Below are 25,690 nucleotides of genomic sequence, written 5' to 3'. Positions count from 1 at the left end.
AATTTTGGGTTTAAGATAATATAGTGAAGACATCTGTGTCTTTTCTTCTCAGAAATTATCCTCTCAAAACAGGATAGCAAGAAACAGAAACACAAATGTTAGGAAAAATCTGTAATTTCAAATCTAACTAGATGAGGAATGGCTGCCAAATGTTGTGAATATTGGAGAGGAGTGAAATAAGACCCCCAGAGAAGAGGCCTAGGGCTCCAGATCTCAGGTAAAACTTGAAGAGTTAGTTCTCCTGGTTCTTTCTGGTGTGAGGAGCAACCCTGGGCCCTACTTAGTCCCTAGGAATAGTAGAAAAGGAGACACTGGATGAGGAAACACATAGGCATGGCAAGAGGATGATGGATGGCAGAGTCTGAATTGTGAGCAGCCCTGCAATTGTTGCCTACTGCTGTCTGGGAAGAAGTAAAGAAGTAAAGATTCACACACACACACACACACACACACACACACACACATCACAGAAGCCTCATAACAAACCATGAAGAGCAGTTTAGAATATTGCTGCTCTGGTTTCTCCCTGGCATATACCTCCTGCAAATAGTTTAAAAATAATGCATTTCATTCAACAATAGTAAATAAGAATAATTTTAAAAATGAAGAAGGAGGAGGAGAAAAAGGAGAAGGATGAGGAGGAAGAAGAAGCAGCACTACCATCACTACCAACAAAAAAACCCTGTGAAAATATATTTCAAATAAAGAAATAAAAGGGAATAAAGGAAGAAACAAACAAACAAACAAGAAAAACAATAGGAAACAACAGAAAAAACAGTGCCACCAAGTGATGACCAAACATGTTGTCATGAACAGAAAGAAATGCCTGAAATTATCAAGAACAAGGGCTCAGGGAAACAGGAGCTAGCAGAGCTCAGGAAAGATATGGAAGAGGAAAAACAGAACCACTGCATAAAAGAAGACTGCACTGGCAGCATTACAAAGAAGAACTGTTCTTGATGAAAACACATTAAGGGGTATGGAGGTCAGGAATGTAAAAAGCAGGCCAAACAAAGACCACTGATCAAAGAGTTAAAGAAGGCTTAAAGGAAAAACATACACATGGATGAGAAACAAAAGAGAGTCAACATATGAATAACTGTTTTCCCTAAAGAAGAGAACTTAACAAATGGAAAAGGAAAGCATTCAAAGATGAAATCAACGTAACTTGAATCTACAGAAGTAAAGAACATGCCCAGTTCCCAAGAATAGCTATTATAGAGCAATCATTATTGAAATATATTTTAGTAATGTCAGTGGGCTTCAAAGATAAAGAAATAATCCTTTAGGGCACATAAGCAAAAACTTGTATCACCTAGATATGAAAATAATTACAGCAGGGCCTCCAACCTCTCCATAGCAATATCCACAAGTAGAAGACATTTGACTGAAATCTAAAAAAGGCCGCAGGGGAAAAAAGTTTGATTCAAAAAAAAAAAAAAAAGTTTTACCCAAGCAAACTATGGCCCAAGTACAAGAGCAGTACAAAAATGGGCAAGTATGCAAATGTGTGGTTTCATTAGCTCTTCTAGAAGAAACCACCCAAGGAACAACCTTGGCCAACCGAAGGATGATCAACCAGGGCCAAAGTACCAACACTAAGGAGAACTGAATAACTAGAAAATTATGTTCTTGACAGATGTGTTTTCTACCTTTCTGAGTCACCTTGTTTAAGGTGTATCTTTTGTAAGCAGCATGTCATACACGCCATAGAACACTCATTTAAAAAATCAGAACAACTTGGAAATAATAAAGCCAACAAATAGTAACAAGGAGTTAATTATGTTATGGAAAGGAAAATGAGGAATGGTGTTGGGAGGTAATGAATAAACACCAGCTGTCTTATCTGTTGGACATAAGAATATATCATCTAAACCTGACATATAAAAAATAGAGCTATACTTAAATAATAAAGGACAGACTACAAGAATTAAACAAGTTAATAAGACCTACAAAAATCAGGTGCTGGGGAAGAGGAGAGAGGAAGTAGAAGTTTACTATTTTTTATAACAAGGAGTCATTAGATACTATCTAAATAAATAGAGGACATAAAATTTTTATTATCAATTTAGCCACTGGAAGAGCTAAAAACATAATATAAAACTTCCAAGTCATCAGAAGAAATTAATATAGGACAAGGCAAATGGCACATCTATAATGAACTATTTATGAAGAAGCTATAAAAACAGAAAGCATAATATAAAATATGATGGTGCCTAAGATCAAATGTTCCTGTCATTTCAATAGGTATGAAAATAGCTGATTTCAAATAATAAAAGAATCTTAGATGGACTCATAAAAAGCCTCAACTATATACAGTGTTTAAAATGCACACCCAAACCAAAGTATCTCTGAAAGGCTAAAACCTATGCAGAGACAAGGCTCATATTCTTAAAACAAGTCAAATTTGAATTCTAGGTAAAAGCATTAGAGGAGGCAAAGAAGCAGGCTTTATAATGATAAAGGGTACAATAAATTATGACGATCTAATAGTTATGAATATCCAAGAACCAAATAACATAGAATCAACATTCACACTGTGCAGAAAGAAAAAAGAAAAGAGACATCTGTCATCCTACAAAAGATCAAATTTTTTAAATGATATATAAAATACCTAAATGACATAATTCATAAGGTAGATGTATGGGGTATTGTTTGAATTCTATACCCTATAAGTAGAAAATAAATCTACTTTTCAAGAGCAGTGAACATTCACAAAACTGATTATACAGTAGCTGACAAATGATTCACAATAAAATCCAAGCAATGAAAAAATTATTGATCGAATTTCAATAAGCCACAAATTAATTACAAAACTAGAAAGCAGAAGAGCCTACCATTGGAAAATCATATAAATAAACACCACTATCTGAACCAACTCTTGGGTAAAAGAAAAATCTACACCAAAATTACAGAATGTTTAGAAAGGAATGATTGTGAAAATACTGCATATCAGAATCTATGCGATTCATAAGAAAAAGACAAACTCCCACCCTTATATTTTCTAATACTAAACAGGCAGAATGAGATAAGTGAATAGAGCATCCAACTCAGGGAGCTGGCAAAAGAACAAAATAAGCTCAAGCAGAAGAAATGAATTAGTAAAAATGAAAACTTCAATTAAGGTATTATAAAATAGAAACAAAATAATCAAATGATTAGCTAATTTCATAGAGAAGCAAGGGGAGAAACACTAATACATGAAATGAGAATTGGAAATGGGAAAATAACTACAGACAAAGAGGATATTAAAAGAACTGTAGGGGACGTTTGCAAAGTACAAACATGAACAGCAATATAAGAGAAATGAACCTCAAGACTTTTATAGCATGTATTTACCAAAAAGGCAAACTTATACTTCTTTAAAGTCAATATTTCATTGAGAAGCACCCCAAGGCCACAGCTTGGATTTTGTAAAATATGGTTATAATACTGAAGATGTAACTTACTCTTTTAGCAAAGTATGGGAGGTCTGGTCTATCAGCACTGAGGCTATGCCCTTATTTTGAATTACAACCCAACTTTCAAATATAATACTTTCAAAGACTCTACAGTCCTGTTGAGATTTCCCATTTGAACTGTCTGATTTAAAATCTATAGTTAAGAGCTGAGGCAACATTTCTCCTATATGGGTTACTTACAATGGCTTATGGCATCTGGGTTAAAATACTAAGTCAATAAATATAATTTACTGAATCATAATTACTAAAAAATAGTTCCAGTCCAATGAGCTAACATTCTATTCCCAATAGGCAAGAAATTCAATAAGGTTATTTTCACATTGCCTCTAGCACCTTTTCATTCAATTCCAGCATATGTGTATGCAAACAAAGTTTCCTTTATGGGAAAAAAAATGTGCACATATTTAAGAAATTTCTCATATCCACTCACAATTAAAAGAAGGAATCACTTCAATATCTCAAACTTTTATGAGTTGGCTATCACCTCCCTTTGGCTGTAGATTAAATACTCCCAGACATAGGGGTTGTTATTACACAAGCAATATTAAAGAAAGCATATGATAATGGTCTTATTTACAGAAAATCCTCTCATTAATATTAGAAAAATAGCTTCCAGAAAAATGGCAGAGTCATTCTTGTATTATACAAGGCCCTCCTGTCCTTGTGCACCACTGGGTTCTTCTTGAGAACAAGTCTGAGACCAAGCAATGACCTTGCACGGGGAAATAGCCATATGCAGGATAGGGTACCTGATGGTATATTCACATAACAGCTTAGGGGAGCATGTATGTGCAGGTGTTGAGATGCACAGGAGGGAGTATAGAACATTTAATGCCAGAAGGATCCGAAGGAAACATCTGGCCCAATCTTCCCCTAACTCCTTGCTGCCACCACCTCCTAAAACACAAGTCACAGATAAGACCATTGGGAACTAGCAGAGGGATTCCATTAGCCCCATGAAGCAGTTGGAACTAAAACTCCAGTAAGGGTCTTCTGGACTTTGTTGAATACGCTGTTGATTCTGGTCCCACCTCATCACTAGATACTGTGTACAGTTTCAGAAGAAAAAACACACACGTACAGATGCCTTTTATAATTTCTCCATTCAAACCAGAATCATGGAATAAGAGTAATCACAGGAGAAATTTGCTTCCAGAAATCGAGTAACCACTGAAAGAGCCCATCTCTTGTCAGGTTAGGGGACAAGGTTGAGACCAGTGTCATGAGCAGTGTTTTGTTTGGTCTCAGAGGTCTCCTAGTCCACGACGTGCACCACTCTTCAAGAAGTGTCAGAAGTAACTAAATTAACTGTACTGATGTGAATTTCTATCATGGAGACCCCCCAGTCTGCAAGTCATCTTGCCTTCAATCTCAGGACCTCATGTCTTGAAGCACATGTTTTAAAGGCAGCTCTTCTTGAGAAGATACCAGTTTTGATACTACATATTAACTTCCTGATTTCTCTACTTCTGTGTACCTTTTTAAAAAAATTTTTTAAAAGCATTGCCTACTCACGAAAAACTCTGGCTACCCTTTTAGAAAACACAACCCTGAGTTTTAGGAGGTAGTATGTTTAAACATAATTCACAGTAGCTTCTAGTGGTTTCCTGACCACAAATTGCCACACCTCGGAACGCCTGGGTGGCTCAGTGGGTTAAGCCTCTGCCTTCAGCTCAGGTCATCATCTCGGGGTCCTGGGATCGAGTCCCACATCGGGCTCTCTGCTCAGTGGGGAGCCTGCTTCCCCTCTCTCACTGCCTACTTGTGATCTCTCTCTCTCTCTGTCAAATAAATAAATAAAAATCTTAAAAAAAAAATTGCCACACCTCACTTTTTTGACAACATGGAATTTGACAACATGGCTTATCTGCTCCAAAGAAACAACATAATCTATTATAATAGATCATTATAAGTTAAAGATTAACCTCTTAATCCCACACAATGATGCAAAAACAACCATCATTTTGTCAGCCCATTAGCACAATGAGTAAAAGGGAAGTACCCAGGCGACATTTTGACAAGAAACTGACAAAGAGAAATTTTTTTTCCCAAACAGAAATGCATAGGACAGAAACACCATAATGTTCTGAGAACCAAAATTTAGGTAAGAGTCAAACATCACATGAGCAAGAGGCCAGGAAATTTAAAAAAAAAAAAAAAAAAAAAGCTATCAACCCTTCCTCCCCAAAGAAAATGATTGTAATGCCAGTTGTCTTATTATAGTATTGCTGAAATAGAATACTCAGAAACTATCTCGATAGGGCTGATGGCCTTGGGGAGTAGTACAACAAGATACCTGTCTGAAGAATTCCTCCAGGAGTGACATTGTCCAGCGATGATGGAGCTCCCATGCTTTTGCGGGATGGCTAATGTCTGCCGTGTGCAACATCAGAGATAATGCTTTCGGCTTTTCAATTCTAAAAATGCAAACGACCCAGACACGTGATAACCAAATTTTCAGAACCTCAATAAGAGTTTTTAGAAATCATTAATTTCTTAATCTCTTCCATTCTCCCATCTCAAACCCCACATCGGCTGAACTGGGGGGAAAGCATCATTTCATCCTACAGCTGGGACATTCATCAGCTTGGTCTCCATGCTTACTGAGCTGGACACCTCATAAACCGACTCAAAACAATTTCTGGAATGACTGCATCGTTCAAAAAAACATCAGGGATCTACGAGTCACTCACAGACTTTTGTTGCCCCTGTACCAAGTGAATCTTTGATGGCTTAGTTTCCCACAAAGAATTCTTTTAAATTCTTAACTGGGGGCAAATTGTTACTGGCCCTATGATTTATTTCAACCCTGATGAAAATCTACATGTGACAAGTACAACTGTCAGGTTCTCTCCTCCACCAGCCCACTTCATGAGACCATTCAGGGAAGCTCTCTGAAGAAGGTACGACAACATGGACAAGTACCAGTTCAAACACCTATGAAAACTCATGATGTCACAGGTCCACTCACGCTTCTGGCTGTTGCAAAGCAGTCTTCATTGCTTTGATCTGTTGGAAATGACAGGACATGTCCGTGGCCATCACCATCTCAATTACCAAGGTCCGAAACTCCCTTTCAGAGACACCCCATGGAGAGAGAAACATGCAAGTAAAAAAATGGAAAGTAAAAATTCGTTTTTTGCCACTTCTAAGCAAAAGCAGTTAATTAGTGGTGACAATTCTAATCAACTTGAGCCTTTTAGGTGGACTTTTTTTTTTAATGAGGAATAAGTGAAGGTTAAGAATTAAGGAAATCATTTACTAGGAATATGACATGTGGAACATACATATCACACAGTATAGCTTATTTCTCCGGATCTTTACATAATGGCTGACACAAAGATAGTCAATGAATAGTTGATTACTTAATTAAAATATAGGTACTGTTTGCACTGCAGTAGATTCAGAACTTTGAATGGCTTTGAATGGTTTTGCCTCTAATCTTTGAAATACCTTGACCTGTATTTGTAGCTACAAAAAACTTGCAGGCCTGATATATACATCACAATGTGTGCTAAGCATTTTCAATGGATTATATAGTTTATTATAACATTAACCAAACCATGAGGTATATTTTGTTATCTGTTTTCTAGAAATTAAATTTTACAACAGTGTGAAGGGGTTAAATAACTTCCTAAATGTCATACAACTAGTGATTGTGTCCGTATTCAAGCTCAGGTGTGCCTAAATTCATTCAAAGACACACAATGTCATTTAGGCAACAGAATTAGGTACCCATGATTTGTTCTGAGTATCAAAATAATTTCCTTAGCAAGTCTGGAAAGATTTTTAAGAGAAGTTCAAATCTAATAGAAGGCGAAAAACAAAGGTTAAAAGAAAAAAACCCAGATTTAAGAAGCTAAGACAAAAGCAATACAAGTTTCCTAACGTAACAAGAAGCAAGTATTTCCAAAGTGCCTATGATATATTTAAATAATTGTGTTAAGAAAAAAAGAAAGAGAGAGAGCGAAGGCAGGGAGGAGAGAGAAAGGGGAGATAGAGAAAAGGGAGAGGAGGGGTGAAGAGGAGGGAATGAGGGAGATGGGATAAGGAGAAAGGAGGAGAGAGAAAGGGTGACATAAACAGTTCAAGTGGTACTATTTCTCCAAAAGCAACATACTTCATCCCTCCTCATGGTTCCTTTCCTGGCCTCCAAATCTCTCTCCTGTCTCATCCTTACCTCCAGTCATCCTTTGAGAGGTTGATCAAAATATTCATTTCCTCATCTTCTTGCAGAAGGCGATAAGCCGCACTTAAATGGTGATTTTCTAATACAGACCTATCGTTGTACAGAATAGCAGGATCAGACCTGAACAGAAAGCCAAGCAAAAATAATTCAGGATGTTAAATGGTTGAGATTTTTCAGGTAACTCTTTCAAGCTAGAACACACCATCTTTTTTCCTATGTTTAACAATTATCTTTGCCCCCATGTCACTTATGCCAACCAATAAGCTAAAACCAGCAGTACAAATTATCAATAGATATATGCAAGGTATTTTAATGTCAATATGTTAACATGAAATATGTGATATCCCACTGAGAACTCTCTGAAAGCTGTTCCATAACCAGACTTCAATGATTTCTACCACTAGCATAGGGGATTTCATAAAACGTTGGTCAACTCAAACTTCCTTCTATTTTCTGGAATGCCTTTAGTTTTTAAAAATTTTATTCAATGAAAGAATTAATTTATTATCGTTATAATTCTCTGAACATGTGCCACCTGGTAGGTACAGTTTGCCAAGTTCCTCTGGTAGTAGTACCTTGACCTTAACATTTTGCCATATGGAAGACATATGTGTAAGATTGAGAGTAAAGAATATAGGATTATAGGACAGTTGCTAGTCACTTCCTCACAGACCACTGCACCAAACACAGAGCTGTACACTCTTTCAATATCTTCAATTCAGTTAAAACTTAGATGATTATAGCTTATTTGTTTCTCATCAAGGAAGCTGAGTCTCAGTGATGTAAAATGACTTCAGAGAGCCCCACAGTGCCTACATGGCAGGGTTGAGATGAAGGCAAGGCCTTTTGACCATTCAGCCATTGCTCCCCCCAATAACTTGTGCCTGTCATTGGCCAACCTTTGGGATATATCTAGCATAGCTTTAAAGTATTAGGCTTAACATACCATCAAAGGACAAAGAACCTGCTTACAGATTTAGTTCTCTGTATGGGGCTCACACAGGCTGAGACGCTTTGAATAAAGTTCTGTTAAAGAAGGCCAATGCTTAAATTTTATTCCAAAGCAAGCATAACTGAATCCACTGGAATTTCCTCACTCCTATGGAGATAACACAAAATGTGCAATCCCTGTGGTGAGAGATCTGATCATGTATCTGTGAAGACAGGCTCCAACTGATGTGCATTTTGTGACATTAAGCTCTTTTCCAGCTGCTGTAATTAAGCCATTTCCTCTGAGTGGAGATGGGTTTTGGTATTGGGCTCCAGCAAAGACCCAGGCACAGTTGCTCCACACACCTCTCTTCCTTCAGCAGGTGCTGTTCACCACAGCCTCTGTCCTCAGAGCAAAGATTCCACTTGTAGACATCCACGAAACAGAGCTGCTCCATGGCATTCCCTGTATTTAAAGCCCTTGCCACAGAACCACAAAAGGCTGCTTCCCAGCAGCTGGGCTCTTCTGTGTGAGGAAGCTGGAGGCAGACAATGAAACTAGCGGCTTACATCCTTTTGTCTGCTGCCATTCTATTGAAATTCCCCTTCTGAACAGAGATCAGACAATACTGTCTTCTTTTGTGTTCCCCACAGTAAAGTGTTGGGTTCATTAAATACATGTAGATTGATTTAATGAACACAAACCTATCTGGCATGGGCACCTGCTTTTTTCAAGTGAAACCTCAAGTATTTATTCAAATTCTCATCTCTCCCTGCTCCATTCTTCCTCTTAGCCATGCCACCTTCCCCCAAATTCTAGCTTCTTTTGATTACTATGTCAAGGCCCAATTAACCCTACTATCAGAGTCTCTCCAGCTTCCTAGAACCATCTTAAGCGAAGGCAAGTTCTTAGGCTAGGACAGGACAGATAAGGATTCATCCTAAATGGAAAAGACAAGTGAATGGTACTGCTTGTCTGGAATTCTGTGCTGAGAGGAATACTAAGGATAAATACAAAGCTTGGTCAAGAAAAAAAGTTGATTAGCGATATCTGTTATAGACAAGAGGTTCAGAGTTGGGCACTTGAACCCATACTTAATTCCCCCCACAGAGATGTGGGTTTATCTCTGCAGTTCATCATAGTGGATACACAGATCGATGGTGAAGGCGGTCTGCATGAGACAACCCAGCTCCCCAAGCCCTCTGCCAGGGAGCAATGTAAGTACTAAAGACAGCAGGGATGAAATCAGGAAGGATGAGAAGAGTGTCCCCAGAATTCCAGAGGTCACAGGGCAAGAAGGCTCAGGTATTGTACGTGTGGACAGAAACATCCCGATCCCAGCCCATCCTTACTAATTCGGTCTACCTGGCCTCTGCACCTTTGTGCCAACTGTTCTGTCATGTAGTAGAGACATGTAGAGTGTGCACAATACATAAGGAAACAAAGAGCTAGCATTCCAGTAGAGAAGAAGAGGATATCCGTATTTCATGGGGATAACGCAGGAGCACTGGGAGCAGATGCCTTCTCAAACTCTAAATCTTGACCGAAGCTGACCAGGTTGATCTCTTGTGGAAAAGTTATCTTTTTCAGAAAAGCAAAACAGAGTAACCATGCCAAACAAGGGTGACTGATACCTTTCTGACTTCTCAAACTCTATCCCTGCCCCCTCCTGCCTCCTCTCCAAACATCCAACATCCTCACCGTGTCTGAATGTGGAAATTGTTGGTGGTTCCGGTGTGCTCATAGTCGTGGATGGCAGCTGAGAAGATGATAGCAAAGATCTCCAGCTCTGTCAGCCAGTTCTGAAAGGGATATTGCAATCAGATAATCTGTCTCTTTCTCCAACACAGTCTTCAGCTTGCTGACAACACACCCGCGTCACTGCCTTTCCACCCTGCAGCTGACAAGCTACCGCCAAACACACGTTTTCTGACAGACGGAATTTCTTTTTTTCCCCTATGTGGAGACTGAGGAATATGGTATCTCGAAGTAGCATGCCCAGCAAGGTTGAAAAAGCTAACTAGTAGTTGTTTGTTTTGCTTTGTTTTTTTCCCAAGGAAGCAAAAAACAAGGAACATGAAGACTTTAAAAACCCTCATGTATTCTTTCCTAAATTCCAAGATACCTGGTAGACATGGAAAAAAAATATATTAACATTTTCAACATAATACCAAGAATTAAGAGTAACAGAAAACCTAATGTATATCTACTACAAAGTGGTTGTACGTAGACAGAAGAAAAGATAAACCTGGCCTTCTGCTTTATGTACCCTGATGTTTGAAGAGACACCCCCCCCCAACCATGCCACCAAAACTGACTACAGTCCAAGGTTCTCAAATTGTGTTCCCTGGACCACCAGAGGCAGCATTGTCTGGCAGCTTATATTACACATGTTCTTGGTTTTATACACACACACACACACACACACACACAATTTTTCCATTTTGGCCATTTCTTTCAATACTTCCCCAGTACTCTGTCCCCACCCATCAGCCTCAACTCCCTTTACCTACCCCCTCACCACCAGCATAGCTCTTTCTCCAAACTTATGCAAAGTTAACTTAACAAAGTTAACTTAACTTAACCTTAAAATAAGATTATGAGGTTATCTTGGAACCCGTTGAGCCCTGCTTGGAATAGAACTTCTAAAATGACAAATATGTCTGGAACACTATAGCCTGAGGCCGTTTCTGTTGGCTCTAAGTAAGGTCTCTGGAAGTGCTTATACCCAAGATGAAACCGAATTCTGTCTAGGCAAGAGAGTGCTCATGTGTACAAAGGAAAAGGTGACCCCTGGTGGCGAACCCAACAAAACCCAAGTCATCCGAGGAAAGGTAACTCATGCTCATGGAAACAGTGACATAACTCATGCCAAATTCCAAAGCAAACTTCCTGCTAAGGCCTTTGGACATAGAACCCGTGCTATGCTATACCCTTCAAGGATTTAAACTCATGGATAAATAAATAAATAAATAAAAGGGCAGATTTTTTTTCTATTGTGAAATCAATAAATCAATCAATAAAAAGATTATGACTGAGAGCCAATATACCATCTAAACAAATCTGAATCACAGAGCATCAACCCAGACAGCAGGTGTCTAAATAACTACATAATTACAGTTCTCACATTATAAATATCAGTGTGACTTCTCCAATTTACCCAAATATACTAATAAGATCCTATCTTAGGTGTAGCCCACTTCCAATAAACCAAAATCAACAAATGCTTTAAATAAGCAACAACAAAAAATAAAACCATAGCCTGTAAAAGTCATTTTAACACCCTTGCTTTTCAACAAACCCTGTGGATGCTTAGAAATTGGTTCTGCTGTTTGAGGATAAGAAGAAAGGACAGATGGTACCTGGCAAGGAAGGAAGGAAGGAAAGTGGGGAGGGGAAGGGAGGGAGGAAAGAGAGAAAAAGAGAAAGTAAAAAAGAAAAAGAAAAGAAAAGATAAAGAAGATCTTCACAGATGGGCCCTGAAGAATGGACCAAACAAGAAAGGGCAGTGGACATTTCCATAAGAATGAACACATGAGCTAGTCCCAGTGTCAAAAGGGGATTCATCATGGGTAAGGAAATGAGTCCCTTTAGTGGAGTGGCAGTTAGAGCTAATTAGAGCCCTGTGGTGTTAGGCATTAAAAGCCAGAGTGAGGAACACAAATTGGATCCAACAGGCAATGAGCAAGAGGGCAACACGATCAGCGTGCCACTGAGGGAGAGAAACCAGAGCAGTACTTTTGCATGGGAAAGTCCGTAGAGGATGTATAGACAGTATGAAGCTAGAATTCATATGGCTTAGCAATTAACTGAATATGGGAGGGAGGAAGAAGTTGCAGTCAAGGAGAAGAATGAATTAAAGATGACCCTAACATTCCTAGCCTGAGTGACCAAAATACAAAACAACACAAAACAAAAAAATGATGGGTGGCATTAAATAGCATCATTAAAAGAGACAGAGATGGAGAAGTTCTTTTGAGGGAAACTAGGCTTCACTTATTTGAGAGAGAGAGAGAGAGAGCGCATGCGCAGGGACTGGGGGAGGACAGGGACAAAGGGAGAGGGAGAAGCAGGTTCCCCACTGGGCAGGAAGCTCAGGACCCAGAGATCATGACCTCAGCTGAAGGCAGACACTTAACTGACTGAACCACCCAGTCGCCCTGCAAGGCTTCATATTTTAATATGGTCCAGATTTTCTTATCTTTTCCCAGTTAATTACTGTGAATCCAGAAGATTTTGTGACAATCCATAAGAAGCAATTAAATATAGCATGAATTTTATTCCAGACTTATCAAAGCGTGACAAGGTACAAGCCACAGGTTCAATCAGTATTTCCTATCCACATAAAATGAGTGTCACAACGAATTCAATGACAGGGACAACTGGTAGTGATGGACTTCAGGAAGTAAGCCCTGTGCGCATGGGCATGGGGGCAAGGGGTGGTAGTGGACAGTGAAGGAAAGCAACATGGGCAAAACTGCTTGAGGGGACATTTTTCACAAGTTGCAGGTTTTGTATGTGAATGACAGATTCTTTAGTAATGTTTCCACCCCTGTATTAGTTTCCTATTGTTACCTTAAATTGCCACAAACTTAAGGCTCAAAGAACATCTCCCATTTATTGGCACAAAAGTTCTGGAGGTCAGGAGGCAGCAGAGTGTGGCTGGATTTTTTCCAGTGAGGACCTCACATGGCTGAAATCAAGTTGTTGGCAGGCCTGTGTTCTTTTCTGGAAGCGCTGTGGAAAAATCTGTTTCCAGGTACATTCAGGGCATTGGCAAATTTCATTTCCTTCTCAGACTTTCCATCCACTTGGCTCCCTCCATCTTCAAGCTGGCAACAGCTGGCTGAGTCCTTGCAGCTCCTGTGTCCTGCCTCTGGACTTTCAAGGACCCACAAGATTACACTGGGCCCACCTGGGGAATCATCTCCCTAGATTTTACCGGTCCTTGGATTAGTAACCTTCACTGTATTTGTGTTTTGCCATCTAATGCAACATTAGTGTTACAACAGAGGGCAAAGGTCATGGGGGCCAAAATTCTACTGACCACAAACATTGATAAAATTATTAAGCACTCCTTAGCCATTTAGTGTTTCCCGTGTAAATATGATGATGACAGATATGATCAAAAGAACAAGATACACAGCCTCTCCCCTCTAAAAAAAAAAAAATAATAATAAACAAGCAAAAGGAAAATTAATGGCACTTGCCTAACAAAAGCAATGAAAGGGGCCAAGGGATGGCTTTGGAGTTTGGAATCCTTTGACCTAAATCAAAATTTGACTAGAGCTCAAAGTCTGATTCATATTTATTCAATCAACAACTTTTCAGTCTAATTCTGTTCAAGGATTTTTCCCTTAAAAGTGGGCGAAATAATTCTGAAAGGATTCAAACATCTTCTTGGCGTCTAAGTAAAGCAATAATGAGTAATATAAATGGATTACAATGAGTAATACTGTTGATGTTGCAGCCCAGACATCACTTTATCAATGGGATGTTTTGATTCCCTATGTGTCTTACAGTTTATAAAACTGAAATGATTTAAAGCATTTCCCCCTCCTGGTTTGTAATGAAAGGTTAGAGTCACAATATATTCTCCATTCATCAGGATGCTCCCCACTGTTTCTGGAAGCTTGCAAGGAAAGCAGTTTGTTTTGAGCTGCATTTCTAAGAGAGAGTGAGTGGGAAGTAGTTTCTATATTTAAGAATGATTCTGAATATGGCCTGAATTGATAATGAAAATTCAATGGCAAATGCGCTCGTTTAAGAACAGCATGCTGAACGTCACAATCGTTGGCTGCTGTAACATTCACGTTAATGATAACTTGCATTAGCATAAATACTTGGGAGTTTTTCCTGAGGGCTAGAAAAGCTGTGTATGATTCACTTTTTATCTCCATAGTACGCTGTACACAGCAGGTACTAACTAAATATATGTTAAATAGATGAGCCCAAAGTGCATTTGTCCGTCTATGCTCATCTTCACCAGGATACCTGCAAGTATCACATGAGGATACTGACTGAGGTGTAAGAATATCAGGCACGCCTTTTTTTTTTTTTTTTTTTTTTGACCACAGGCGTTGTAGAAGTATGGCTAAATATTTAAATGCATGGTGTTATAAATAAAATCTTTAAAAAAGAGAGAGAGAGAGAGAAGTCAGTCCTGGGATCAAATCCTAACTCCGCTTCTCCGTTTGGCTGCCATAACAAAATGCCACCCACTAGGCAGCTTAAACCACAGAAGTTTATTTTCTCATAGTCTGGAGGCTAGAAGTCCACAATCAAAGTATTGGCAGGGTCAGTTTGGGTGAGAGCCCTCTTCCAGGTTGCAGATGGTCATCTTTGTGCTGTGTCATCACATGGTCTTTCCTCTGTGCCTGAGCATGTCTGTAATCTTAATCTCCTCCTTGTATAAGGACAGCAGTCACACTGGATCAGGACCACCCATGTGACCTAAAGTACCTCTTTAAAGACCCTCCCTCCAAATGCAGTCACATTCTGAGGCATTGGAGATTAGGACTTCCAACAATATAAACTGGGGGCAGGGGAGGGGAAAGACAAAATTCTGCCTATGACAGAGACTTTATAACAGGGCAATCTTAACTCTGTGAATGGGTTTCCTCCTATTTTTTTACTGAATTTCTGTCATTTTCTTGTTGATTCCTTTATATAATCTGGATCTTAATCCTATATCTTCCTCAAGTACTTACATCATTATGGTGATTCTTTTTATCCTATAGGTTTTAATTTTAATACATTCAGTTTGATCAATATTTTTATATAACTTGTGTTTTGAGACTTATATAACAAAGATTTTCCTGTTTCAAGGAAATAAACATACTCATATATATTCTTCTAATATGATCAAATGTTTTTGTATTCAAATCTTTAATTCATTTTCCCAAAATTTGGTGATTGTTTTAAAGTAGAACAAAAACATTCTTTTCTTTCCCAATGAACCATAGTTCCCAAAACATTTTTTGAACTGAGTCATTTTTCCCTGTAATGTTGTTGTCTAGAGACTTGTCCTTACATTCTCACTTGAATTCTTTCTTCATTATACTCTAGTCAGTGGTCTACCCTCACCAAAGCCCTGAGACCACTCCTGTCAAGGGCACTAATGACTTCCATGTGGCCAAAGACAGTGATCACTTATCTATCCTCATCCTACTTGACATTTTGTCATGTCCCACACAATTCACTATTCTCTTTTGAAGCACTTACTCGCCTTGGCTTCCATGACACCACACTCTGTTGGCTTTTATTCTAACATCACTGACCACTCTGTTTTAGTTACTATTGTTGGCTCTAATTTCTTACCTCCATTTTAAACTTTAGGTTGCCCCAGGACTCACTTCAGAGCCCCTACTACTTCTCTATTCACACTCACTTTTTAGACGATCTCAATTAATTCCATCTTTCTATAATATTGATAGGGCTAACATTGCCTAATATACATGTCCATCCCTGACCTCTTCCCAGAGCTCTAGATTCCATTGGTTCTCTTCCTGCTTGACACTTCCACAATGATGTCTAATAAGGACCTGAAACTCAACATGTCTAAATCAAAACTGTGCTCAATAAATATTTGTGTCTAGTTCATTCATATATTTAGTGATTTTTGTACAAATACCACCCTATCTTTATTACTATAGCTTCAATAGATATTTTAACACTAGTAGAATAAGAACTACATCATCACAGCATACATTGTCTTTTTCAAGACCGTTTTTTTCTAAAGTTGTGAAATATCTATTTTACATAAATTTCAGACTCAGCTTATTATGTTTCATTAGTCTTTATTGGTATTGCTTTGAATTTACAGAATAGTTTGAAGAAAATTGACATCTATATAATACTGAAGCTTTGCATTAAAAACATAATGTATTTCCTTTCTTATTTTAACATTGTTTTACTGCTCTTTAGCTTTATAGTTTCCTTTTTATCAATTTTTAAGTTCTTCATTAGTAATTTATCAGTTTTTTAAAAAAAACCTCTCTGGAAGGTATGTTCCTTTATTATACTTGTTAATTTCCAATGTCTAAGACAGCTTTTTATTTTTTTAAGATTTTATTAATTTATTTGTGAGAGAGAGAGAATTAGTGGAGGGGTGGGGCAGAGGGAGAAGCAGACTCCCCGCTGAGCAAGGAGCCTGAAGGGAGGGTTGATCCCAGGACCCTGAGGTCATGACCTGAGCTGAAGGCAGACACTCAACTAACTGAGCCCCCCAGGTCCCCTAGGACAGTTATTTTATCGACATCTGATTGAGGCCTTTTATTTGATCTAATAATTTGTAGTTGATTTTCTTGATTTTTTAAGAGATGGTCAAACTATTTTCACAGGATACTTCAACTTTTTTAGATACTAGATTGCATTTTCTGAGACCTCCAGAAAAATGCTCAATAACAACATTAGTGTAGCCATCCCTGTTTTGATCCAATGTTTTCCAGGAACCACCATTAACTAAGTCTGCTCTATGCTTCTGACAGAAATTTTTTATCACATTAAACAGGTCCCCTTGATAGTGTTTCTATAATTTTTAAAAAGTATAGCTTTTTTAAAAAATTATAACTTTTTAAAATAATATTTCAGGATGCCTGGGTGGCTCAGTTGTTAAGTGTCTGCCTTCGGCTCAGGTCATGATCCCAAGATCCTGGGATGGAGCCCTACATCGGGTTCCCTGCTCCACAGGAAGCCTGCTTCTTCCTCTCCCACTCCCTTGGCTTGTGTTCCCTCTCTGTGTCTCTCTCTGTCAAATAAACAAATAAAATATTTCTTAAAATTTTAAAATAATATTTTCAAGACGCCAGCTTTATAATAAGGAAGAACTGAAAATTGTTGAGAGGTTTTGGGAAAATTCAGCAAAGTTTCACTTAAAACAATTTCTAACTGTTGAGCTTCCTTCACGAGACAGACAGAGCACCTCCTATTTCTGATAGTTTATTCCTAACCGTCACAGTTTTTCTACAAGATAGAATATTTTTCACCATTTTAAAAATGAGGAAATCCTGCCTCAGAGATTTAAGCAATTTATCATAGGTCACTAAATCTAAGAAGTAACTACTCAAGGATTTATATCCCACTATATCTACCTCCAAAGCCCACACTCCTCCCACTGTGTTCCATTTTTAATTCAGTGAGATATTAGACCAAGCCTTTCAACATGCCCTAGAGAAAAAAATAACAAATGTGTTGAGTTTATGGGCTAATTAATAACCATAACCAAACAATGTCTACCTTGATGTCGACTCTGAAGATTTCAAAGGAAAAACTCATAGAGACCTAAAACAGAGAACAAGCTGTTTGTCACTAATAGCTGTATCTTGTAAAATTAACAGCTTTCATGAAGGTAAAGAGAGCAAAGGGACAGATAACCACGTTAAACAGGCAGTTCATACAATGGATTACAGAACAGAGATTCAAAGACATCTAAAGAGCTGAAATGTTGGGTCAAAACAAGTAAGAAAAATTGCAGATGATTAGAAGTAAAGATTGCCCCTAAGGTCAAACATATTGAACACACAAAAAATAGGATAAGAAAAAACTGTAATCCTTATGAAGAAGATCAAATGGTTTTAACTAAAAGCTAACTTTGTGCAATGTGGTCACCAGGCACACTTGATACGATTTCAGTATGCATGGATAGCGCTGTGACTGACCATAGCAAGAGGTTAATAGTACCACTCTCCATATCTGGAAATACATATTTAGTTCTAGAAATTTCTAGAACTATATTTCAAGAACTATATTTAATTATATTTAATTTGGTCATAGCCTAATAAAGACGCAAGTCACTACCACATATTTATATAATTAAGTCCAGGATGAAGAAAATATCAGAGGCTACAAGGAACTCCAAGACCTTCAGTGATTGGTTAGACAACTCTTGGGGAGCAGGAAGTCCACGCCTCAGTGCACTTCTTGTGGGCCCAACCACATCAGAATAGGAATAGCCTCCAATAAGAAGAATCATCATGGGGTGTCTGGGTAGCTCAGTGGGTTAAGCCTCTGCCTTCAGCTCAGGTCATGATCTCAGGGTCCTGGGATTGAGCCCTGCTTCAGGCTCTCCGCTCAGTGGGGAGCCTGCTTCCCCACCGCCCACCGCCTGCCTCTCTATCTACTTGTGATCTCTGTCAAATAAATAAATAAAATCTTTAAAAACAAAAACAAAAAAAATAGAATCATCATCACATCTTTTGTGTCATCTTTGAGTTCCTATCAGTACTTACCGCCACTCCTGTCTTATAAAGGAGGTAATGCACAGTCTGTGTAACATCGGCGGCATGCATTAAATTGTGGTATGGATTTTTATGCTTATTGTATCCTACTTCCAGAGCCTCCACAAATGAGACAAGGGCAGAAATGGGGATCTGAAAGAGAGCAGTAAGGTTAAGTAGTCAGTGGTTTTGTAGCTTTAAGTGAGGAAGCAGAAGTCGAAGTCACTCAAGCGGCATCTTTCTGGAAGCATAACATTACGCATGAAGAGACTGGAACTTTTCAAAATTAGCAAAAACTACTGAAGAAATTAGCGATGATTTGAAAATCTCATAGGAAGTCCCTAGGTTAAGAACAGTCTGACCTGTGAATGGTTTTTCTTTGTTGTTCTCAGTCCAGAACCCCAGAATCACCTCAAAGATATTTAGAGCAGAAGAGTATGTGTTCATCTCTTTTTCTAGCAAAGGTTTGAGTCTTTTATTTCTTGAGAAATAAACGGATACATACTGGGTAGCACAGCTCATGTATTTTTGGGAAAACATAAAGTACATAAAAATCTAAAGTTGTAATGGCTGCAAAACAAACACGAGCTGCCACCTCCTGAAAACTGGCCCTCTAGAAGAAGTGATTGTATGCACTGGACACTCGTTAAAAAACAAAACAAAACATGTGATAGCCTATTCTGTACAAGAACAGAAACAGACTGTGTTCTTATGTCTATTGCTTGGCAATTTATAATTATTGCACTGCAATTTTTGGAATAGTATTTCCAATTAGCCCAATTCCTTTTCTGTCTCAAATACATATACTATAGGTACTTTCATTTTCTATGTGGCAGAAAATAAGGAACAACTACAAAATGCCTGTACAAAAGAAGGGAACCCTGAAAACATTCATCGTATTTCCTCTTTGGGTTAATTCCTTGGCTTAGGGTTAGTTACCAAATACAACCCTGGGGGAAAAAGAGAGGGCATGGGTTCCAGGAGACCAATAAGCACGTTAGGAAGAAAAAAATATATATCAGGAAAATGCTTTACTGTAATGCTTCAGCAGAGTCTATAACATGTTCTTCCTTGAGCAGCTCCTTCCATATTTACCATTTGTGGATTCTTAAAAATTTAAATATTGCCTCTCCTATGTCAGAGATTAATTCATTATCAGTTTTAAAAATGAATATCCAATAAGCCCAGGTTCCCGGGGCTGTTCATGAGAGATCCGTGAGCCAAGAAAATGACAGGTAAAGGTGTGCATATGTGCACACGCTTTGTTCTGTGGGAAGGGTCCTGCGCACCCACCAGATTCTCAGGCCCATTTCTGACACAAAGAAATTAAGAACCATAAATAGAGCATTTATGGCTATGTAGGAAACATGCTCCCAAGTACACGGTCCTTAGGAAAATGATAAAGAACCATGCTGTCTAGAGAAATCAATACGTTTTGTTAAAAAAAAAAACCCTGCATTTTCCAAAGGCTCACCCCCATGATGAGAGAAGTCTGAAGAGCACGATAGGAGAGATGTCACCAGACAAATGCACAGATGCCCTGGAGAACCTGGCCTGACTCCTAGAGTCGGTGGTATTACAAAGCAGAGGGGATTGAACGCTGGAAACGATTCATGTTCTTTACTTAAAGTTGAAGAATTAATTTGAAGTATGAATGGCTGGGAAATACCAGTGACCTGTCATGGATGATAAGTGAGAGCATTTGTCTACGCTTGAGCCAAGGGGTGGGAAAAAAAGTTTGCAGAGACAGCAGATGCTCAGTCTGTCTCCGTTACTGTCTCCATGCCAGTGGTGATGGACAGTACACGACATCAGGCTGAAATGAGATCTGCGAGGAGTCCCGCTAGCCCACACTTCGGGCTGTACTTCTAGGAAGACTGGGACCAAACTGTGCAGATCCATCCTCTCGCCTGCTGCGAGCCCCACCCGGCGGGGGCTTAAGGACACATTCCCACCACCACAGACTTCAGGGCAACGGCAGTCTGGATGATGCTTCCCATGTCCCACAGCAGTCTTCAGTCTATATTAAAAGGACTCCCCTGGTCTTAGCCCAAAAGTCATGGAAGGATGGACAAATGTGGGGCATCTGGACACTCGCCTTTGGCTCAGGTCATGATCCTTGAGTCCTTGGATCACGCCCCGTATTGGGCTCCCTACTCAGTGGGGAGTCCAGTTCTGCCTCCCCTTCCCCAACAAACTCCTGCTTTCTCACTCACTCTCTCTAAAGTACACAAATAAAATCTTTAAAAAAAAAAAAAAAAGAGAGAGAGAGGGAGAGAGAGATGGACAAACGCATGCATTTTTTAAAAGTAGGCACTGACCTTGAAACGGCTGATCAGATCATAACGGGTGAGTAATTCATAAAAAATGAATTTCAGTGCATGATCCCCGCTGGCCTCATTGAGGGAAAAGACATCAAAGGACCACTTGTCCACATCCTGCATGGCAGGGAAAGGAGAAAGAATGCATTAAGTCCCCAGCCACTTGTACAGATACCTGTCTCCCCACTTGGGGAGTCGCCCCACAACCTTCACCCAGGATTTCACAGCCCAAGACTCTAACACCATTTCTGCCCTCAAACTTTTCCCAGCTTGGCAGACCCACATAGCATTTACTAATAACATAATTAAATAGTCTTACTACTTATAAGAACAACTATAATTTATTGAGTGCCTACCATATGTGAGGCATTGTGATCAGTGATAAATACATAATGTATCCTGAAAACGAATCTAAATGGCAGGTGTTATTAGTCACATCTTACAGATGAGAAAACTGAGAAGTTAATTTCCCTAAGACCTATCACAAGGGCACTGCTAGGGATGGGATCAGGACACAAACATGGTCAACAGACGCCTAAGCTCAGGCTCTTTCCATTAAGCCTGTCACTACCACTGCTGAATTTCAAACGTCTATTTCACTTCATGACAACCTAAAGTGCTTCCCTATTGCAAACATCTCGCCAGTCCCTTACTATTACCTCCTGACTTCCTCTTAGCCCACAGTTGATTATGTTAATCCACTTAAAAGTCTTCAGAAACATGTTCAATGCGGAACACAAATCATGTGTCCCTTCAGTTCAAACTGCTGAGCTAAAACCATGGAAAAAGCCTTCATTTCACAAAACAGGAAAATGTGACCTCTTCTGGCGTCACTGATCTGTGAACCTAGTCCTCAAATCTGTCAGTCACTTTACTAAAAAAAGTAAAACTGAGAGCTAAGCTGAACGCACTCCTCACACATCAGTCTTTAAGTTCAAAGCCTTATTTGTCTATAAATAGCTACTCCAAAATAGATGTAAACATTGTCTGATGTGTCTTTGACTTACAACCAGCTACCGGTGGATACAGTAAACAAAGGTGTGTTTAAGCAGCAGCCAAAGCAACAGTCATTTGGTTTTCTTGTGTCAAGAGTTTCACTTTCAGGGATGCCTGGGTGGCTCAGTCAGTTAAATGCCTGCCTTTGGTTCAGGTCATGATCTCAGGGTCCTGGGATCGAGTCCCACATTGGACTCCTTCTTCAGCAGGGAGCCTGCTTCTCCCTCTGCCTGCTGTTCCCCCTGTTCTCCTTCTCTAACAAATAAATAAAATCTTACCCAAAAAAAAGAAGAAAAATAAGAGTTTCACTTTCAGTAGTTATAGAAAGTGTGCTGTCATAAGTGGACATATGTGAGACCACACAAGGACACATGTGAGACCACACAGAGTCCAGGAAAAGTCAGATGGTTCCCTGGAAGAGACTCTTCTGGAACTGCTGGACTGAGGGGCTCTTACCTCAGCCCTCAGTGCATTCCAACATCATCCATCTATCCCAACCCTGTCCTCCCTCAAACATCCCAACCACTGAAGATCATCCCAAGGTTATTAAGGGTCTCCCTCATGGACAGGAGGGCACAGGAAAACTGAAGTATATATAGGGAAAGCCAAACTTTTCCGAAAGGCTTTCAACTGGCTTGTTTCAGTTGACTCTTAGTGGTAACCTCACCTCAGCCTTCTAACATTTCTCCTCCATTATAACAACTAAAGAAATAGCTACAAGCTGAGCACACTGTCTGTGCCAGGCAGAGTGAAAAGGGTTTATATACGTTTGCTCATCCTCATAAGCCTACATATAGGTGTTACTTCCCCCACTTTTAAGGAAGTGTCTAATGCCATTTGGTACCAGAACTAGGTAGTAACACCACTGACATCATTGTCAACAGTGATATCATTGTCAATAGATGAGATTATAAACTCAATGAATACATGCTGTGACCCAAGCCTCATGCCCTACATACCCCAATAGGGCCTAGGCCATAGACAGTGGGGCCCTTTAGGATTAACCCAAGACCTAAAGCTTCACCTTAGCTACTATAATTGATGTTGTCATGACATCCATTAGTCCTAAGGAAAAGTCCACTGACAACTCAACAGATGAGAAAACATTTTGTCACATCTGCAATGTTTACTCTTCTTCTCCAGAATGAATAAAAAAGAGGAGAGCTATCACTGAAAATAGAGAAATGATCACAGTAAGAAGTCACAATCGATTCAGGATCTCAGGACTTAGAGAAACAGGATGAGTGTGAATAGTCACTTGGATGTTCTGTCCCGCTACTCATTTTATGTGATTTTTAATCACGGCCTTCGCTGTGATTCTCAAATTTTAATGTTCTACAGAACCACTTGAAGTGCTCAGGGAAAAAATGTTGATTCTCAGCTGAGGGACTTCCAGAATCCTGGCCTGGGACCTAGAATCTGCCTTTTTAACAAGGACCGAGTTTAACCGTCTTTAACCATCTTAAGCCATTCTTCTTCTCTTACCAGACATGGCCCAAGTCCCATTCCCGAGGAAAAACTTCAGGAACTTCCTGTCAGTCTAATGTAATGGAAGTCTGAACCTCCTCTTTTCCTCCCACTTTAAACCTAGAGTCTACCAAGGGTATCTCTTTTTAAGTCACACAACAGACACCTTGTAAACAACAACACACTTCTACAATTCCAGTACCCCCACCTCAAAAGCCTAGAGATAAGACCCCCCCAAATCAGAAGTTAGAATATATTGGATGGAAAAAATTAAAAGTGGTGGTGGTAGATATTCTCCTACTTAAATGTGATTTCATGCCCTGTTCTTACATTAATCACAAAGGTTAATATGACTGTGGCATGACAGTTATTTTACTGAATTATACTCTCTCAGTTGGGGGGGGGACTTTCTTGTAATAGAAGAAAGCAATGGCCAGTTCATATAAACTGCTGGCAGTGAAGTAGAAATAACCGTTTCTTAAACAGGTACTACCTAAAAACAGAAAGAAAAAAAAGAAAGAAAGAAAGAAAGAAAATATCTGTGCGATTCTGCCAACTCATCTTCAATCCACTGCAGATAAAACCAGAGACTGGGGGGGTGGGAAATACTATCTTGTAAAAAGATCTTAAAATCCCCCAGTAAACAGGGGCCAGGCTCAGGAGAAAACGCAGCTCTAGACTTATGCGCATGATCAGCAATACTTCTGCAGAAGGGTAGCCGTTCAGGGAGTTAACTTAAGGGTACTTAAGATAAGCAGCATTTAATCTTGGTCTGAATCATCTAGGTAGGTTCCTTTCTCCTCAGAAAGACAACATGTGGGCATCTGAGAGTGACCTTCATATCCCCCGGTCGCTCCACATCTTTTTCAGTTATTTTGCACAGAAAAGATGCTTCAATCCAGAGGAATATTTTTATAAATGTCTTAATACTTGTATAACCACCTGTATTTATGTTCATGGCAAGAGAAGAAATTAAAGATAAAGGATTCTTTTAATGTCCCGAAGACTTTCATTGAATGATTTGGGTTCAGTTATGAAAATCAATGCAGCTTCCTAGCGGGTGTTATGAAACATCAGATCTCATGCAGTGATTTCACTGATTACATGGCAAATGTGGCTGTAAATTACACTGGTGCACTGGGCACTGGTGGGGGTACTGAAGAGGAGTGAGAAGAAACATGTCTTCTTGCTGCATCCTTCTTGAGCAACTTTTCTGTTCTTAGGATGAGTTAAGAGACAGAAAATGGACAACTGGCAATTTGAATATAGGGTCTAACAAATTTAACTAGTGAATGTCTTTAGGCAAGAGAAAGAGACTGAAATACAAAATCAAAATGGCCCTAAAAGTCTTTCTTGACATTAAGTTGATCATGAAGCTCTCCCAACCCTGATTCCATAAGTAGGTAATTTAAGTATCATGTAATACATGTTTCAGATTACAGAGATAGACAACAGTAGCCACAACAATAGTAAGAATGGGGGCGCCTGGGGCGGGCAGTTGGTTAAGGGCCCTACTCTGTTTCAGCTCAAGGTCATGGTATTGAGCCACATGTTGGGTTCCACACTCAGCAGGAAATCTGTTTGAGGTTTTTTCTCCCTCTCCCTCTGTTCCTCCTGCTTATGCTCTTTTTCTCTCTTTCTCTAAACTAAATAAATAAGGGGTGCCTGGGTACATCAGTCATTAGGCGTCTGCCTTCGGCTCAGGTCATGCATGATCCCAGGGTCCTGGGATTGAGTCTCGTATCAGGCTCCCTGCTCCCCAGGAAGCCTGCTTCTCCCTCTCCCACTCCCCCTGCTTGTGTTCCCTCTCTCGCAGTCTCTCTGTCAAATAAATAAACAAAATCTTAAAAATAAATAAATAAATAAATAAATAAATAAATCCATCTTAACACACACAAACGCATCCATATGCTAGGATCTCCCTAAGCAAATGGATGACATGATTCCGTGTATAGATACCATGCAGTGTCAACTGGCCAGGTGATCCTGACCCTTAGCACAGCCCCCATACTCAAATCCAGAAGCCAAATCAGCTTTCACACAGCCAGGACAGCCTCCAACCTCCAACCTGAACTGATCCAGCCCTAAGAGGAATACAGACACTTTGA

The 25,690-nt window shown here is 39.4% G+C and overlaps 1 protein-coding gene across 5 annotated transcripts in view; it reads right to left on the bottom strand.

Moving 5' to 3' along the window:
- Positions 1-25,690, bottom strand: part of PDE1C (phosphodiesterase 1C) — a 495,776-nt gene that overhangs the window by 77,824 nt on the left and 392,262 nt on the right. For all 5 annotated transcript variants that reach the window (XM_032872082.1, XM_032872093.1, XM_032872111.1 and 2 more), the window contains exons 7-12: positions 21,120-21,236; positions 18,811-18,951; positions 10,283-10,383; positions 7,642-7,770; positions 6,433-6,534; positions 5,758-5,878 (exon numbers count right to left, since the gene is read on the bottom strand). In XM_032872082.1, the coding sequence (XP_032727973.1) occupies positions 5,758-5,878; positions 6,433-6,534; positions 7,642-7,770; positions 10,283-10,383; positions 18,811-18,951; positions 21,120-21,236 (711 nt within the window). The remainder of the gene's footprint in view (positions 1-5,757; positions 5,879-6,432; positions 6,535-7,641; positions 7,771-10,282; positions 10,384-18,810; positions 18,952-21,119; positions 21,237-25,690) is intronic.

Source organism: Lontra canadensis, unplaced genomic scaffold (assembly GCF_010015895.1).
Source record: "Lontra canadensis isolate GAN:19392208 unplaced genomic scaffold, GSC_riverotter_1.0 scaffold2, whole genome shotgun sequence".
Lineage (NCBI taxonomy): Eukaryota > Metazoa > Chordata > Mammalia > Carnivora > Mustelidae > Lontra > Lontra canadensis.
Note: the sequence above shows the minus strand (reverse complement) of the source record. Positions and strands in the feature narration are given on the sequence as shown.